General features: G+C 42.3%; 1 protein-coding gene across 1 annotated transcript; it reads left to right on the top strand.

Annotated features, from left to right (window-relative positions):
* The first annotated feature begins 8,205 nt into the window (after positions 1–8,205).
* On the top strand, positions 8,206–18,441 carry LOC131264671 (uncharacterized). The gene is made up of 13 exons (XM_058266945.1): positions 8,206–8,546; positions 8,640–8,787; positions 10,860–11,280; positions 11,350–11,456; positions 11,910–12,185; positions 12,257–12,534; positions 14,385–14,517; positions 14,704–15,056; positions 15,352–15,499; positions 16,344–16,764; positions 16,833–16,939; positions 17,393–17,668; positions 17,740–18,441. The coding sequence occupies exons 1-13, from the start codon at positions 8,206–8,208 to the stop codon at positions 18,019–18,021; spliced, it is 3,291 nt and encodes a 1,096-aa protein (XP_058122928.1). The 3' UTR covers positions 18,022–18,441.
* The last annotated feature ends 104 nt before the right edge of the window (positions 18,442–18,545 follow it).

Raw genomic sequence — 18,545 nt, 5'->3', positions numbered from 1 at the left:
AATAAACAAATCCCGACTCAAGGTTTTACGAAGCGGACTGTGACACCGTTTGATTTGTGTCGAAATAGTATATCGACGAACTCATAGGATGCCTCAGTAGAACGAGGAATGGGCTGGATTACATCCCAAACATTATGCGGCTTCAAATCGCTGAACCCCTGGTCACAGCTTTGCGCAACCGCATGCGGTTGCGTTTTTTCCCATGGGAGAGATAGGAGCTGTCATGGGCTGTCACCGCAGACGCAAGACCTTGCGGTTTCTGTACTAAAAAATCAAACGAGTTTGATTCTTGCCGCAGACTCTTGCGTTTTTATATGTCAACAGTAAATATTGTTCCTAGTAGACTTTAATGAGATTGTATGATCATATAAGTGGTATATTCAAACATTAAAGTATTATTTTTGGCAAAAAGCTGTGCTCGTTTGACAGATCAAAAACGCAACCGCATGCGGTTGCGGAAAGCTGTGACCACAGGTTGAAAACCATGTTGAACAGATATGTCAAGAGATTTAAAATTTTAAACCTTGAGTATTGGCTTTTTCTTTGAATGGCAAAAATTGGTTGTGAATGTGGTTCCACGAACTGTGAATTTCATACGACCATGAGCACTGAATCACCGTCAATTATAACGATTTCTATAACGAAAGTCACACCCCAACTGGCAGATTTTGTCTTGTTATCATATTGTTACCATGTTGTTAGTTAATTTTCGGGGCGGATAACAAGACAAAGTGTTGCACCAAAAAAGGGGTGGGGGAGCAACATTAAACCGGTTATTTTGTGGTGGTGTTAGTGCCAAACAGGGGGTTATGATGGTGTGCGTGTTATTTCACCAGATTGGCATGCACACATTTATATAATGCGTTTCGGATATCAAATGAGAAAACAGTGTTGTGTTCTGCGCAATCCGTCGACGCGGAAATTTATATTCTTCATTAAATTTGGACTCTACTTCTACACTCTGCTCTCCCGGAACACTAAATGCGGCTTCTTCCTCCGGTGTAATTTCTGTTGAACGAAACAAACAAAGGAAATGAATTAACGAATCGCTGTTATAAACGGGCATGATGTTGCTCTATCACACTGTTTACTTACCGATTCCATGATGCTTCTAAACGATCAAACTTCTCATCCGTTTTAAGGACCAGATCGTTCATGAGCTGACGCCGTCGCGGACTTGTTGATGGATGCACTTTTTCTTCTATAAGTTTCCCATTGGGCACCATGAACTTTGGAAAAACACTTTACACTTTTCAACACGACTGTTCTGGCGCTGGATGTTTCGAAGACTGAAAACTTCACCGCGCCGCTATTGGCAGTTGGTGCGTGATGGCATTCATACAAACGTACTTTTTATTCTGTACATGATTGACCGACATAAAGTGCACGAACACATTTGCGTGTCGCTGTGCAGTGTGGGAATGCTACACGATCGGTTCCGCTATTGCAATGTGTCAGCCTGAAAGGGAAGATGTGAAAGGGCAGATGTGACTTCTCCCCTAGCACGCCGGTTCATCATTAGAACGAGTAGGAAGACAAGGAGTGCAAGAGAAAGCTGACAGTTCTGGACTCGCGGGGGTAGGAATCTGTGGAAACGGGGCAATGTTGCATGTCGCAGTCAGTTGGGACGTATCATTGATCCACATCACGCCGACATACAGTGACCGGCAGGGAAAAGTGCCCGCTTCGAATTTTGTTGATTTTCGCTCAATATTTTTTTCTCAATCCAACTAAATATACTGCAAGTATTTTTTGTATATTGATTTACATTTTTCATATAAGATCCACTAATGAGTAAGCGAAAACAAACATATTTTGATTTTGAGAAAAAAATAATTAAAAAAAAGTATCTAAAAAAACAGTGACAAGGAAAAGTGCCCACTTTGAAATTTCGAGTTTTGCATAAAGTTTTGCATTGAGGGGTAACCAATTTATTGCGTTTTCATATTTTTCAGGTTTGTTAGCACTATTTCTGACATTTATACACGTATGATCACGTGTTTAACTCATGTTGGTTGTAAATATACATTTTTTTTATATTAGGTTTAGGTATCTCATTAATTTGAGTGTTACAAGAAATTAAATAGCATAAAATATGTTTTATGGCATTTATCTACATTAAAGTAACTTATTCAAAGCACGAAATCCACAACGCAGCGGTAGGAAAATTCATAGTTACATTTTAAACGCACCGATCGGTGGAGGATCGCCCTCGTAGAGGAGACAAGCGCAAAACAGATGCGCGCATGGACGCTAAGATCATTCGTGAGGTCAAGAAAAATTCAAAAGTAACTGTCAGGGAGATCTTGGAAATAATTCAGCCATCAGTTTTTGAAAGAATTATTCGTCGCCGGCTTGTTGCATACGAGTTCAAGAGCAGATTTGATAGGAGGCGCCCTTATATCAGCAAGGCCAATAAGGCCAAGCGTCTTAAGCTCGCTGAGGAACATGCTGCTGTGCCTCTAGACTACTGGATAACGGTTCTGTGGTCATACGAATCAAAATTTGAACTTTTTAATCGAAGATGGCATGAACGTATACAGTGCAGATCGAAGGAGGCAATGCTGCAGGTTCGCCACATCCAGGGCACAGTATGCCATGAAGGAGGCAATATGGTGGTCTGGTGTTGTTTTTCGTCCAGTAGAGTGGGGAGCCTTGGGAACATTAACGGTGTTAAGATTGCAGATTACAACATAAACATACACATCCTGCAACAAAATCTGGAGATTTCACTGATCCTGACGGGCCTTGAAGAGAAGTTCGTTCTCCCGGCGGGGGCAAGTTCGACGCAGCCCGGCGGGGCCAAGTTCGACATACTGCCAAGAAGACGAAGGCTTTCTTCCCGTCTTGTCGGACAAAACTGTTGAAATTGTCTCCTCAGAGCCCGGAGATTAAGAATTTGTGGGCAGTTTTCGATGCCAGGGTGGACAAAACTGATGTATCGAATAAAAACGACAATTTTGAAGCTCTAATGCGCGCTTGAGAAGAATAAAGTCCCCAAAAACTAAAAATCCTAGTAGAAAGCATGCCAAAGCGCCTTCAGCAGGTTGTAAAAGCTAAAAGAGAACACATAAAATATCAAAATGCATTTATTATTTCTTATTTTTATGTATAATAATGAATAACTGAAGTGGGCACTTTTTCCTGCCGGTCACTGTATATGGCGGTGAATATGAACAAGGGTTTTTACATAGATTTTTTTGGATAAGCGAACAAATCTGATGAACTACAAGAGCTTTTGCAATGAAAAAACAAACATGTACTGTACTATACAATATGTCCCATAAAAAAATGCGAAAATTTTCAATGCTTATTTTTGGGTGTGTGTGTGTGTATGTTATCATCTGGTAGTATACTATAAGATGATGTAAAAAAGCCCGTAAAACATATTGTATCGATCGCAGGATGCCACCTGGCTATTGTTTACCGTATCCAACGATCACTGCTTGATGGACCACATTCCACGAAGTCAGGAAGTGGCCATCCACGGTCCACTTGCACGCTGAAGCTCATCAGATCAATGAGAGGTTAAGTGAGGCAAAATCGTGTCAGATCGATCTGGAAATGGCTAGTTCCTCTCCGAGACTCATTGCGATCGGACGCACTTTTTTACAAAACAGAGTGTTAAAAAAAAGTGCAAGAGCAAGCCACACCATGGCTGCTTCGAGAAGCACCCTGCGGGTGGATTTCTCGAAGCTCCCCAAAAGGCCGTCCTTGATGGAGGCCACAACCTTCTCCATGACCAAGCTGGGTCTAAGCAGCTCTTCAATCGTATCAATCCGGACGAAGCCGGCATCCCACTTCCTTCACATCCGAGTGAAGGACCAGAGCCTTGCTCTAAGAACCGTCGAGGAGAACGACGGCAAGCATTCTCTCGAATGCGACGGGAAAAAATTCCCGATTCCGATCACAATGGTCGACAATTCAGTGGTCATCAAAATCCACGACCTGTCCGAGGACATCACGGACAGATGCATTACGGAATTCTTTGTTCGCTACGGAGAAGTCCGGTCAATCCGAGCCGGAGTATGGGCGAAGCCATACCCGTGTGCCGGAATCCCTGACGGATACCGCTACGTCACAGCGGTCTTGTCTAAGCCGGTGCGTCATACGTCTCGATTGGAGGGGAAGAGACGCTGATAACATACCGGGGACAGCAGAAAACGTGTCGAACATGCCGGCTTGCTGCACACCATGGGATGACCTGCACCCAAGGCAGGAAACTTGTGGCTCAGAAGACGAGCGTCAGCGAGAGGTTGTCGTATGCGTCAGCGGTGCAGAATGGCACACAAACCGTCCGTGCTCCGACCGACCCGGTGAGCACACCGACCGTTCCAGCAAGCACAATGCACATCCCATCGACCACACCGATCATCCCGGCGCCCGCATCGACCGTCCCGGAGAGCGCACCGGCCGTCCGCGCACCGACAGTCCCGACGAGCACATCGACTGTCCCGGCGCGCACACCGACCGCCACGGAGATCGCACCGGCCGTCCTGGCACCCTGATCTCCATGCGTCGTTAACACGCCCCCGGGCGCTAAACCTAAACCCGCCGTCTCCGGTCTGCTGCGAGCAAGTTCGCTGAACTTGTCATCTGGCGCCAAAAACCACCAAGTTTCGAGATCGGCAGCAACATCGGAAGCAGAGTCAGATATGGAAACGGAGCAGTGCCAGGCTTCGTCGCTGCCTTTCCTCGCCCCTCGCATCCCTTCCCCTAATCCTTCCACATCATCCATGCTGGTGACAGGTAAGAGAAGATCAGACGAGACGGTAGAGACAGACGGACCGGGAGGACGGACGGAGGCGCCGCCCAAGCGCAAGCCTGGCCGTCCCCCGAAGAACCCCGGGCTGCAAAAACCCCCGACACAAGACCCGAAGCCGACAGAACGAAACTCGCTCTAAATTGGTTGAGATGGATGATTCGCTGAAATCGATCATTATCGCATCGATTAATATTCGTTTTTCCGTTGATTAAGAGGTCCTCATATGATCGGTATTTGGCAGATCCTTGTGAACTGTCGAATATTAATCGTATAAAAGGGGAAATCCTCCTCCTTCAGAGGCGTTTGGCGGGTGGTGCTGGCGGAATACGGATCCCACTCCAACAACTGGCGCTGCCCCGAAACCGTGGGGGACTCAACCTCCACATCCCAGCTGTGACTACGATAGCCCTGATGTCCAACCGGTATGTGGTGGAACAGGAGTGCCTGCGGATTGGTGCTGACCACATACGATACGCTGACAACCCGCCTGACATTGCAGCGATCCCATCAACATACCCATGCCTTCGGAGCGTTATCCAGACACTCGCATACGTTCCCTCCACACTTAAGAAACACCCGTCCACTAGAGCGTTTCGCAAGACGCTAGTGCAACGGTTCCCAAATCCCAAAATCCAGGAACAGTCTCAAAATGTTGTCTCGAAGATGGTATGGAAGAACATCCACTCCCCGAAGCTGTCATCGGAGCAGCGGTCGGCACTTTACCTTGTGGTGAACGGCAAGGTCCCACATGGCGATCTGCTAATGCGGATGGGACGCGCATCCTCATCGTCCTGTATGTTTTGTGTTGAATGTGACACCCTGGAACATAGGTTCACCTCTTGCACTCGCGTTATTGCCGCCTGGAACCTGCTGCAGCAGTGCAATTTGACTGGTGTCAATGCTCGTTTCAATGTCTCCGTTTTCCAGTACTCCGCGGAATGAGTACTGCGCAACGAGTAAAAGTGCTTCGTTTGTATGCGAACTACATCATCCATATCATTGGAAACAATGATACTGCGATCGATCTAGCTGTCCTTAAATGTACATTGTTTCTTTAATACTATTGTAAAGACCATATTTATAAGCAAGTAAACTATTTTATAAATAAATAGTATGTTTTATAAAAAAAAATGAAGCCGATATTTCAAAATCTACTATGTATGGGTTGATCAAACATGACTTAAAATTTTCGTCCAGAGTCATAGTAAAGCGTTAACTTTAGTATGAACATTTTGAAAGACCACGTTCTGCCATGGATAAAAGCCAACTTTGGAGTACAAAAACACGTCATTTTCCAACAGGTTGGATCCCCCTGACGTACCTCAAAAAGGACCGAACCGTGGCTGAAGAAAAACATGGAATTTTGGGCAATTGCATTTGAACTCCCACCAGCCCGGACTTGAATCCTTTGGATTAAACAACATGATTACATGCTCAGGTTAAAGCCTGTGAACGTTCTAGTACCATCGTTGAACCCATGACAGCTTCAATTGCCAAGGCATGGTGTTGCAACTCTGGCAACCTCTTGGGCAGATTTCGGATAAAAAACTTCAACAACGTAAGCGACTTCTTCTAACTCGTAGAAATGCGGGAGGTTAAAAAAGCTTTCGCTTTATTTTATCCCATCTGAGGCAAGAGTGGAGCCCTCTTCCCTCTTGGCTCCTATTTATGTTATTTCTCCTTCGGTTCTCACCCGCCCGACCGACGATCGCTAGCCGATCGCGGTCATTCCTCCCTATCAACTAAGCGGGCAAAGGTGATCCGGCGATCTTTTTTATGCCCGTCAAGTAGCTCACTTAATCTCGAAAACTGACTCATACATTGAGAAGGTATGCTATTGATTCTGTCCTCGTATGGAGGACAACTTTAATTACAATTTTTTTATTGTTTTATAAATCTATAAAATGTTTGTGGCTAATTTAAATAAATTTTAAATAATTTCTCATGTAAAATTATTGCTCTTATCCAACTCCATATCTCACCGTGATAATGAAAAGATTGATAAGATTCATAGCAAAATTTCGAATCGTGTAGCGGCTTTCAACCAAAACAAAATGACACCAACTCATATTTTCACACTATTTCAATTTTAACACCTCCTCCAACAGTTATAAGTCAACATAAATTGTTGGCAATCGAGTATCAAAAGAAGGAATATGAATCTTTAAATGTTAATTGATTCCCAATGCTTCTCCGTCGTTCTTTAAGTGTAAACGACCGGCAATTTAATGTTACTTCACTGAGGTGACCTATGAGTGAAACTTTTATCAGCATCTTCTCCCTTATCTGGTGTCAGATTACAAGGCACCGTTCTCCTGATAGAGCTGGTAATGATTTGCAAGTACCTGCCGCAACATTTGTCTGCTTCATGTCCGAACAAACCAATGCGTAAACTTAACGAAGCATTAGTTTTCATTTATTCATTGTGTGTCGTTTAAAAATTCACGCATACATACGTACAATGCGTACCACTGAAATATAATCTCTCTTCTGCCCATGTATGCTTAGGAAGCCTTCCAACTGTGTTACTCAGAAACATGAAGCAAAGCTGCCCTAGAGGCATGTTCTAAAAGAAAACTATATATTTTAATATTTTGTACATATTTTTATATATGTTGTACAGAATCCCAGATTACTGTCATTCGGTATATTCATAACTTTTTAAATTTTTAATTTAATAGAGTTTAATAAAAAATAATTCATTGACAAGAAATACAAAAGTATTTAAAATGTAAACATGCCTTACATCAGTAATGTTTTGCTTGCACAAGACACTCCGTTTCTATATTGTATTCCTTATTGTGTGTGTGTGTGTGTGTGTGTGTGTGTAACAAAGCAACCGTAATGGTTATAATTTACGCCATTAACATAGAAGTCATTCAAAATTAGGTATGGGTTGTGTTTATCGCAATTTTTTTATTCTGTCAAATTGCAAGCTTTGTTAGAAAACAATATTGTTTGGTAAAATGACGTCAACAAGCAAAACATGTTCTATGGCACGGACTCTACATGCATAGTTGAGTTGAGATTTGAATCTGTTTGTTTTTTTTTCAGAGCAGTTAATACGTAGTATTAAGTTAAACGCAATACCTGTTCTCATCGGAAGCCTTTAAACAAAAGTAAAAGACGTTCAACGTCTGCAGCATTAATGCAAAGTTGTAGTCGACCTGGATAGATGTTGTTCTAGTCGAGCACGCTACGACCGCAAGCGATTACACGACAGCTCAAGTTTTACGGACACAATCAGCGAGGGATATTAATGGAGGCATCATCGTTTTTGCTGGCCAGTGAGTTGCTCTTGGATTGTACAGTGAATTCGAGCTAACTTAGCTGACCTCACCCAGGCGTTTCTGAGCGATCAGTGTTTAGCAAGACGTTCAGAGGAACACAGTGGTGTCAGTTTCGGTTAGAATAGTGGACAGTTTCGGCAGATCGAAACAATGATCTTTGTCGATACCGACTCAGTGCTGAGCTATGTAGTGCTGGTGCTGATTTGCTTGGTTCTGTACTTGCTCTGGTTTGTCGCTACCAATGGAACACGCTACTGGAAGCACGCCCAGTTGCCCTACATCGTAGGATGGCCGGTGGTGGGAAATTTTCTTGAAGCCGTTCTAATGCGAAAATCAATGTTCGATTTGATGGAGGCACTGTATACAGATAGCCACGTCAAGGGCAGCCGCTTGTTTGGCGTGTGTAGATTGGTCACACCTACAGTCATTGTGCGCGATCCGGAGCTTATCAGACAGATGCTTATCAAAGATGCAACATTCTTCATCAACCGGTAGGAGCTGCTCGATCTCAATTGAATCTCATTTTATTTTTCATGATAAAAAATAGTTAACCATCCGTTGTTGTTGGTGGACGTTTATTGCAGCACCATGTGCACCGATCCGCATAGCGATCCGATCGGATACTACAACCTTCTGATGATTCAAAATCCAGCTTGGAAGCAGCTACGCTCTTACTTGACACCGACACTTAGTTTAAGTAAAATAAAACAGATGTATCCACTGCTTGAGCAGGTATGTATCAAACTCTTAGCATAAACCCTTTTAAATTATTCGTATTTCAATCGTGTTCTTTAAGACGGACATAAGAACTTTAAGCACGGAAAAATTAGAAAAACGAGGCCTGTCATGTGGAGTTCGGCGTTCATACTTTCAAAAGGAAAGCATTTTTTTGAATAATATTGAAATTGAGGAATTTATAACGAAAAAGAATACAATACAGATTAGAGAACGATGTACGTTATCTACGATCTATCATATCTACAATCAACATCAGATTGCTCGTAAAAGTGTATTTTTTTTTCATTTATTTTTATTAAAGTTCAAATGGTTTCACGAATGGATTACTCTCATGTCCAAAGAAGACTCTGACATAAGTTTCTATTGAATCGAGTAAATGGTTCTACAAGCCGTTGCCTCTGACACCATCTTTAACTACATGCTGCTGCTTGCGAGAACGTCACTGACCCAACTTTTGATGAATAAAACCTCCATGCTTAGACTGGTATTTTATGAAATATCTTTGCAAGATAAAAATGTCATATTCGGTCGCTTTTTTGGGCTTTTACTAGTGTTTGCTTGTGCAGTCTCGTCAGTCAGCATGTCTCCATTATCCGCTAGCGGATTATTCGTTTTGGGTTTTTTTTTGGCCCAGATCTTTTTATTTTTTACTGTATGTGTTTTAAAGAATTTACGCACGGCAATGATGAAAAAATGTCATATCAAATGTAACTGCAGTTGAATTGCTTTCCAGAAGCCAACGGACTAAATGTTCAAGCTACTAAAAATATGTCCTCATATACCAGGTTTTATAAGTTTATATACTGTCGTTATAAATATAGCATATATATACCAGGTTAAATACTGTCGTTTCCAACTCCAGCTTTGTAATTTTATATTTTCTAACAAAATTCTTCGCCATTAGCTGATTTGCATGAAATTGTTAATATTTTTAACACTTTGTGATTTATTTGTGGTGACGGTGCCACCCCTTAGCTGCGGATAATCGGATATATAAGATTTTAAAATTTATTGAAAAGGATAACTATTATAAATTTGTTATTTAAATAGGTACGAGCTGTACGAGAGAACTGAATATTTGCTTACGCAAAAGGAATAAGTTTCGTAAACGGTCGGACAGAACGGTCATAACGGCAGCGTATACGCGCCTTTACCGTAATCAAGGAATGTTGCTCATAAGCCATGCGTTATTTCGTGCTCTCAATACATGCTATTGCTTATCGAAAAACCGGCTAACTGAACAATGGGAACAAATGATAAGCAATCATACCGGTGAACATCGTACACGTGTAATCGATTATACAAATAATCCTCAAAATCGAGCCAATCTGACCTCAACCTGCCTTCTTGACGACCGTCGTTAAACCGTGCATCAAAATGAAGTGCATTATCACTATTATCAGTACCTTAATCGAGCTGTGTGACAAAATATGTGTGTATCCATTTGCCCGATTCCACATCATTGTCAACCAGTTTCAATCGGAATCTCGTTGGTTTTGTACTGCTAGAAAAGGTTAGAACAGCAGTAACGATGCCGCTAGCAATAAGTGACCTTTCGCTCGCATTACTTCTGGTCATATTCGCTTATTTCGGTTGGCGTAAGCAAAACTACTGGAATCGCGTTGGTGTCCCCTACATACCGGAAATACCGGTGATCGGCAACTTTAGCACGATCTTCCTGCAAAGGCACTCCACCTTTGGATACATCGAGCACATCTATCACCATGCACGGACTCGGCTGGCCGATTTTTTCGGCGTAAACATTTTCATCCGGCCGGCATTGGTGATTAGAAATCCGGAGCTGATAAAGAAAATCACCTGCACCGATGCGAATTACTTTCTCAACCGACAAATGTGTGCCGATCAGTTTCATGACGTGATTGGATACTTCAACCTGATCATGATCAAAGATCCACTGTGGAAGCAGCTCCGGGGGCTTCTATCGCCTTCCGTTACTAGTGCGAAGTTGAGGCGCATGCAGCCACTAATAGAGCAGGTGTTCTACACAAATTGTGAAGCAGGTGTTAACAGGTGAAAATAAAAATGTTACCTTCACTTCTGTTCAGGTCGCCGATGATATGGTCGGGTCGGTCAATGTGCTGCCTATAATCCGATCAAGTGTTCGAGAGACGGAGTTCAAGGAGTTGTCGGCACGCTTCACCACCGACGTCATCGCCAGCACGTTTTTCGGCATTCAAGCGAACTGCCTTAAGGACGAAACCTCCGAGTTTCGTTACTACGGTCGTAAAATATTCGACTACGGACCGGCACGTGGCATGGCGATGGCATCGTTTTTCTTCATGCCGGAAATTGTACCTTACCTTCGATTGAAACTGTTCCCACGAGACACGGAAGCGTTCCTTAAATCGATCATCACGCAGGAGATCGCTCGGCGGGAGGCGAGCGGTGAAAACAGGGGAGACTTTATCGATTCCATGATTACACTACAGAAAAACAATGCCTTCATCGGTGTGAACGAGAAGATACGTAAGTTGATGGTACGGAAAATGTTTTCGAAATGCTTAATTAATGTTATGCTTTTTTTTGGTATTTAAGCGCTCAAAGGAGATCTACTTGTTGCCCAAGCAGCTACCTTTTACATGGCCAGTTTCGAAACAACGTCTTCGGTGCTTTCTTTTGCGCTATATGAGCTTACAAAACATGTAAGTTAGTGTGAAATAATTCTAAATACTAAGTACTGAGTGCGTGACAAAATTTTACAGCAAGTTTAAGAACATTGTTTTTCATGTTTGCGTAACATTATTATTAGCATAAATCTGCCTACAATAAATACTAACTAGGAAGATGAAAACGTAGTGACGATGTCGAAACAAGAAAGCAATCGGTCAACCACCGTAATTTTATTTCGTGCTGGAGGTTTACTAATCTTGATTATTTTTGTATGATACCCAACAAAATAACCTTTTAGTTGCTGTCGGATTTAGCTGAATGTTATTACGCAAACAATATCGAAAAGGAATTTGAATGAGAAATAATTTTCTTAAATATTCTGTAACCAGTCGTCTCGAACCCTCTACATCATATTTTGCAATTTACCGTTTCAAGCTAAAGGAAATAAAACATAACAGTTACTCGTGTGTTTTACACCTTTTCAGTCCGACATACAGGCGCGTCTTCGGGAGGAAATACGCGACATGGTTGATAAGTATGGTAAAAACATCCCCTACGAAGCGTTGGCAAATGAAATGCCCTACCTCGGTATGGTCATTTCTGAAACGGCACGTTTGTACCCGGTCCTGCCATTCCTCGAACGACGGTGTACGCTTCCGGAAGGAGTATCCGGCTACAAACTGGAGCCGTTCCACGAGTTTGTCGTTCCGAACGGTATGCCCGTGCTGATACCGATCCATGCCATTCATCGCGATCCGAAGGTAGACGACATGCCGTAATCGCGTACAGTTTTTATTAATTTTCGTTATTACTTTTGATTTTTCAATCGCAGTACTTCCCCAACCCACTCAAGTTTAACCCGGAACGCTTCGCTAAGGAAAACCTGGATCAAATACAGCCCTGCACGTACATGCCGTTCGGTGTAGGGCCGCGCACCTGCCTGGGATCTCATTTCGGGACGCTACAGATAAAAATCGCACTCGTCAAGTTGCTCTCCAAGTATCGCATCGATCGTTCACCATCCACTCCAGAGGTTTTGACCTACAAGAAAAATGCGTTTACTCTACAATCCAACGAAGGGCTGCACGCTGACTTGGTAGAAGATGATATGTGATATCAATAAATCCACTTTGATGTCTTTTGTTTTCAAAATTAACCCTCTTATTATTTCATTGCAATAAGTGAATAGCATCTCCGAGAAACAACCGGTTCAAACAATTTTACAAGAAAACTACGTTCATTGCCACTTACATCGACGTAATAACGTAAAAGTCATTTAAAATTAGGTATGGGTTATATTTGTCGTAATTTGTTTTATTCAGTCAAATTGCAAGCTTTGTTAGAAAACAACTTTGTTTAATGTCAACAAGCAAGTCATGTTCTATGGCACGAACTCTACATGCATAGTTGAGTAGAGATTTGAATCTGTTGGTTTTTTTTTTTCATAGAAGTTAATGCGTAGTATTAAGTTAAACGCAAAACCGGTTCTCATCGAACGCCTTTAAACAAAAGTAAAAGACGTTTACGTCCATAGCATTAACGCAAAGTTGTAGTCGGCCTGGATAGATGTTGTTCTAGTCGAGCACCCCGACAAACAAAATTGCTCTGATCAGAGCTCTGATCATGGTATGAACAGATATCTGATGGAACTAGTGTTGGGTCGTGTGCTACTGTGTTACCCAACACACACAGCACAGTAAAGTGTGGCACCACACACGACACAGAAAAAAATTGTGGTACCACAGTAAAGTTGTACCAATAAGTACAGTCATAACGGTAAAAGAGTAAATGAGGCCCCGGCCGCCATGTTTTCGATCGTGGCTACACCTCTTGTGGACGTTCAAACTGAATGTATGCAATTGGTGATACATTAATTCGTTAAATTCAACCTACGAGTATTTGAACCGTAGTGTGTGCCGTTAATTTCGGCTACGCAATCAACCTAGGGGTGCGGTATGAGGGGGGCCCACGGGCCCCCCTTATTTCTCAAAACAATAACAAACTCTCTTTTTCGGTAGACCTAGCGCAGTCCGCTCGCTTCGCTCGCTGCGGGCGCGCCGCCGTTTCCAACTCATTTCTTCGACTAAACTCATTGTTTCATGCTGTCCATCATGTGTTTAGTTTACTTACTAGTAACTTAACATGTAAAAGTATATTAACCCGCATTCAACCTCCACTGCGGGATTAGTTTAAACCGTTATGGCCTTTTAAGCGAACCGTTAGCGTTCAAAAATTCGAAACGAATGCATGTGTCGCGCTTTGCATAGCTTCAGGCGCTTAATGTGAATCAGTAGGAAGAGGAGAATCTAGCCCGGGGCCTCATTTACTCTTTTACCGTCATAACGTTATACCAATAATTTGTATGAACCGTTCTTTGGTTCCTTAGTGTACCAAATTCATAACTACTATAGTACAGGAATAAAGTGTATAAACCATCCTTTGCAATTTTAAACATTGTTGTCACCTCATCTTTACATTATTATTTGTATAAAAAACTGCAATATACGAAAAAAAGCTACGAATAGGAACAAATATACTTGAAATAAACACGCCAAAAATATAAAATTCCAAAAGCATGATTTTTGAATAGATTAGCTGTTAAAAACTAATGATGTCTTATAAGGAACATATTTTAAACACTGGCTCTAATTGCTTATGCATTATATATTAATATATCATTGTATGTATCAACGTTGTATGACTGCATGACACTACCACAAATGCACAGCACAGTAAACTGTGTGTGGTACAACAGTACGGCACATCAAAAAGTGTTACTTAAGTATCAATTGACCCAACACTAGATGGAACCCATGACGAAGCATTTTCCATAGCTCGCATCATACATAGTATTGGTGAATAGATTGAACCGGCGATAATTCCCATCCACGCACACTCTAGACTCACTGGTACCAGCGCAACGCGGACCTTTTGCACGCGATTTTATGCACTTTTCATAGGTTCCATCAGATTGGTCATCAGAGCTCTGTTCATGGAACTTTTGTTCATCGGGACGCTACGACCGCAGGCGATTACACGACAGCTCAAGTTTTACGAACACAATCAGCGATGGATATTAATGGAGACATCATCGTTTTTGCTGGCCAGCGAGTTGCTCTCGGATTGTACAGTGAATTCGAGCTAACTTAGCTGACCTCATCCAGGCGTGTCTGAGCGATCAGTGTTTAGCAAGACGTCCAGAGAAACAGTGGTGTCGGTTTCGGTTAGAATAGTGGACAGTTTCGGTGTACAATAGTGGACAGTTTCCTTGACTAGTAGCAGATCGAAACAATGATCTTTGTCGATACCGACTCAGCGCCGAGCTATGTAGTGCTGGTGCTGATATGCTTGGTTCTGTACTTGCTCTGGTTTGGCGCTACCAATGGAACACGCTACTGGAAGCACGCCCAGTTGCCCTACATCGTAGGATGGCCGGTCGTGGGAAATTTTCTTGAAGCCGTTCTAATGCGAAAATCAATGTTCGATTTGATGGAGGCACTGTATACAGATAGTCACGTCAAGGGCAGCCGCTTGTTTGGCGTGTGTAGATTGGTCACACCTACAATCATTGTGCGCGATCCGGAGCTTATCAGACAGATGCTTATCAAAGATGCAACATTCTTCATGAACCGGTAGGAGCTGCTCGATCTCAATTGAATCTCATTTTATTTTTCATGATAAAAAATAGTGCCGGTTAGAAAATCGGCCCATGAGCGCCGGGGCTCACCACCTCGACGGCGTGGGTTCGAATCCCAACCGAGACCGGACCCTCCCTTGTACGAGAGGACTGACTATCCACGTACAACAGGGAAACGAGTCTCGTAAGCCCTTAACGGGCAGGCATGACCAAGAGGTCGTTACGCCAAGAAGAAGAAGAAGATAAAAAATAGTTAACCATCCGTTGTTGTTGGTGGACGTTTATTGCAGAACCGTATGCACCGATCCGCATAACGATCCGATCGGATACTACAACCTTCTGATGATTCAAAATCCAGCTTGGAAGCAACTACGCTCCTACTTGACACCGACACTTAGTTTAAGTAAATTGAAGCAGATGTATCCACTGCTTGAGCAGGTATGTATCAAACTCTTAGCATAAACCCTTTTAAATTATACGTATTTCAATCGTGTTCTTTAAGACGGACATAAGAACTTTAAGCACGGAAAAATTAGAAAAACGAGGCCTGTCATGTGGAGTTCGGCGTTCATACTTTCAAAAGGAAAGCATTTTATAAATGATATTGAAATTGAGGAATTTATAACGAAAAAGAATACAATACAGGTTAGAGCACGATGTACCTGATCTACGATCTATTCAGATATCTACAATCAACATCAGATTTCTCGTAAAAGTGTATTTTTTTCATTTTTTTTATTGCACTATTAAAGTCCAAATGGTTTCACGAATGGTTTACTCTCATTTCCGAAGAAGACTCCGACAAGTTTCTATTGAATCGAGTAAATGGTTCTACAAGCCGTTGCCTCTGACACCATCAATAACTAAATACATGCTGCTGCTTGCGAGAACGTCACTGACCCAACTTTTGATGAATAAAACTTAAACCATGCTTAGCCTGGTATTTTATGAAATATCTTTGCAAGATAAAAATGTCATATTTTCATCCGGCTTGCATTGGTGATTAGAAATCCGGAGCTGTTAAAGAAAATCACCTGCACCGATGCGAATTACTTTCTCAACCGACAAATGTGTGCCGATCAGTTTCATGACGTGATTGGATACTTCAACCTGATCATGATCAAAGATCCACTGTGGAAGCAGCTCCGGGGGCTTTTATCGCCTTCCGTAACTAGTGCGCAGTTGAGGCGCATGCAGCCACTAATAGAGCAGGTGTTCTACACAAATTGTGAAGCAGGTGTTAACAGGTGAAAATAAAAATGTTACCTTCACTTCTGTTCAGGTCGCCGATGATATGGTCGGGTCGGTCAATGTGCTGCCTATAATCCGATCAAGTGTTCGAGAGACGGAATTCAAGGAGTTGTCGGCACGCTTCACCACCGACGTCATCGCCAGTACGTTCTTCGGCATGCAAGCGAACTGCCTTAAGGACGAAACCTCCGATTTTCGTTACTACGGTCGTAAAATATTCAACTACGGACCGGCGCGTGGTATGGCGATGGCATCGTTTTTCTTCATGCCGCAAATCGTACCTTACCTTCGATTGAAACTGTTCCCGCGAGACACGGAAGCGTTCCTTAAATCGATCGTCACGCAGGAGATCGCTCGGCGGGAGGCGAGCGGCGAAAGCAGAGGAGACTTTATCGATTCCATGATTACACTACAGAAAAACAATGCATTCATCGGTGTGAACGAGAAGATACGTAAGTTGATGGTACGGAAAATGTTTTCGAAATGCTTAATTAATGTTATGCTTTTTTTGATATTTAAGCGCTCAAAGGAGATCTACTTGTTGCCCAAGCAGCTACCTTTTACATGGCCAGTTTCGAAACAACGTCTTCGGTGCTTTCTTTTGCGCTATATGAGCTTACAAAACATGTAAGTTAATGTGAAATAATTCTAAATACTAAGTACTGAGTGCGTGACAAAATTTTACAGCAAATTTAAGAACATTGTTTTTCATGTTTGCGTAACATTATTATTAGCATAAATCTGCCTACAATAAATACTAACTAGGAAGATGAAAACGTAGTGTCGATGTCGAAACAAGAAAGCAATCGGTCAACAACCGTAATTTTATTTCGTGCTGGAGGTTTACTAATCTTGATTATTTTTGTATGATACCCAACAAAATAACCTTTTAGATGCTGTCGGATTTAGCTGAATGTTATTACGAAAACAATAACGAAAAGGAATATGAATGAGAAATAACTTTCTTAAATATTCTATAACCATTCGTCTCGAACCCTCTACATCATATTTTGCAATTTACCGTTTCAAGCTAAAGGAAATAAAACATAACTGTTACTCGTGTGTTTTACACCTTTTCAGTCCGACATACAGGCGCGTCTTCGGGAGGAAATACGCGACATGGTTGATAAGTATGGTAAAAACATCCCCTACGAAGCGTTGGCAAATGAAATGCCCTACCTCGGTATGGTCATTTCTGAAACGGCACGTTTGTACCCGGCCCTGCCATTGCTCGAACGACGTTGTACGCTTCCGGAAGGGGTATCCGGCTACAAACTGGAGCCGTTCCACGAGTTTGTCGTTCCGAACGGTATGCCCGTGCTGATACCGATCCATGCCATTCATCGCGATCCGAAGGTAGACGACATGCCGTAATCGCGTACAGTTTTTATTAATTTTCGTTATTACTTTTGATTTTTCAATCGCAGTACTTCCCCAACCCACTCAAGTTTGACCCGGAACGCTTCGCTAAGGAAAACCTGGATCAAATACAGCCCTGCACGTACATGCCGTTCGGTGTAGGGCCGCGCACCTGCGTGGGATCCCTTTTTGCGACGCTACAGATAAAAATCGCACTCGTCAAGTTGCTCTCCAAGTATCGCATCGATCGTTCACCATCCACTCCAGAGGTTTTGACCTACAAGAAAATTGCGTTTACTCTACAATCCAACGAAGGGCTGCACGCGGACTTAGTAGAAGATGATATGTGATATCAATAAGTCAACTTTAATGTCTTTTGTTTTCAAAATTAACGCTCTTATTATTTCATTACAATAAGTGAATAGCATCTCCGAGAAACGACCGGTTCAAATAATTTTACAAGAAAACTGCGTTCATTGCCTCTTACATCGACGTAATGACGTAAAAGTCATTTAAAATTAGGTATGGGTTATATTTGTCGTAATTTGTTCTATTCAGTCAAATTGCAAGCTTTGTTAGAAAACATAATTGTTTTTTAAAATAACGTCAACAAGCAAAACATGTTCTATGGTACGGACTCTACATGCACAGTTGAGTAGAGATTTGAATCTGTTTGTTTTTTTTTTCATAGAAGTTAATGCGTAGTATCAAGTTAATTAAGTCATACATAGTATTGGTGAATAGATTGAACCAGCGATAATTCCCATCCACGCACACTCTACACTCACTGGTAGCAGCGCAACGCGGACCTTTCGCACGCGATTTTATGCACTTTTCATAGGTTCCATCAGATTGGTCATCAGAGCTCTGAGAG

Source organism: Anopheles coustani, chromosome 3, assembly GCF_943734705.1.
Source record: "Anopheles coustani chromosome 3, idAnoCousDA_361_x.2, whole genome shotgun sequence".
NCBI lineage: Eukaryota > Metazoa > Arthropoda > Insecta > Diptera > Culicidae > Anopheles > Anopheles coustani.
This window is presented reverse-complemented; position numbering and strand designations above follow the sequence as displayed.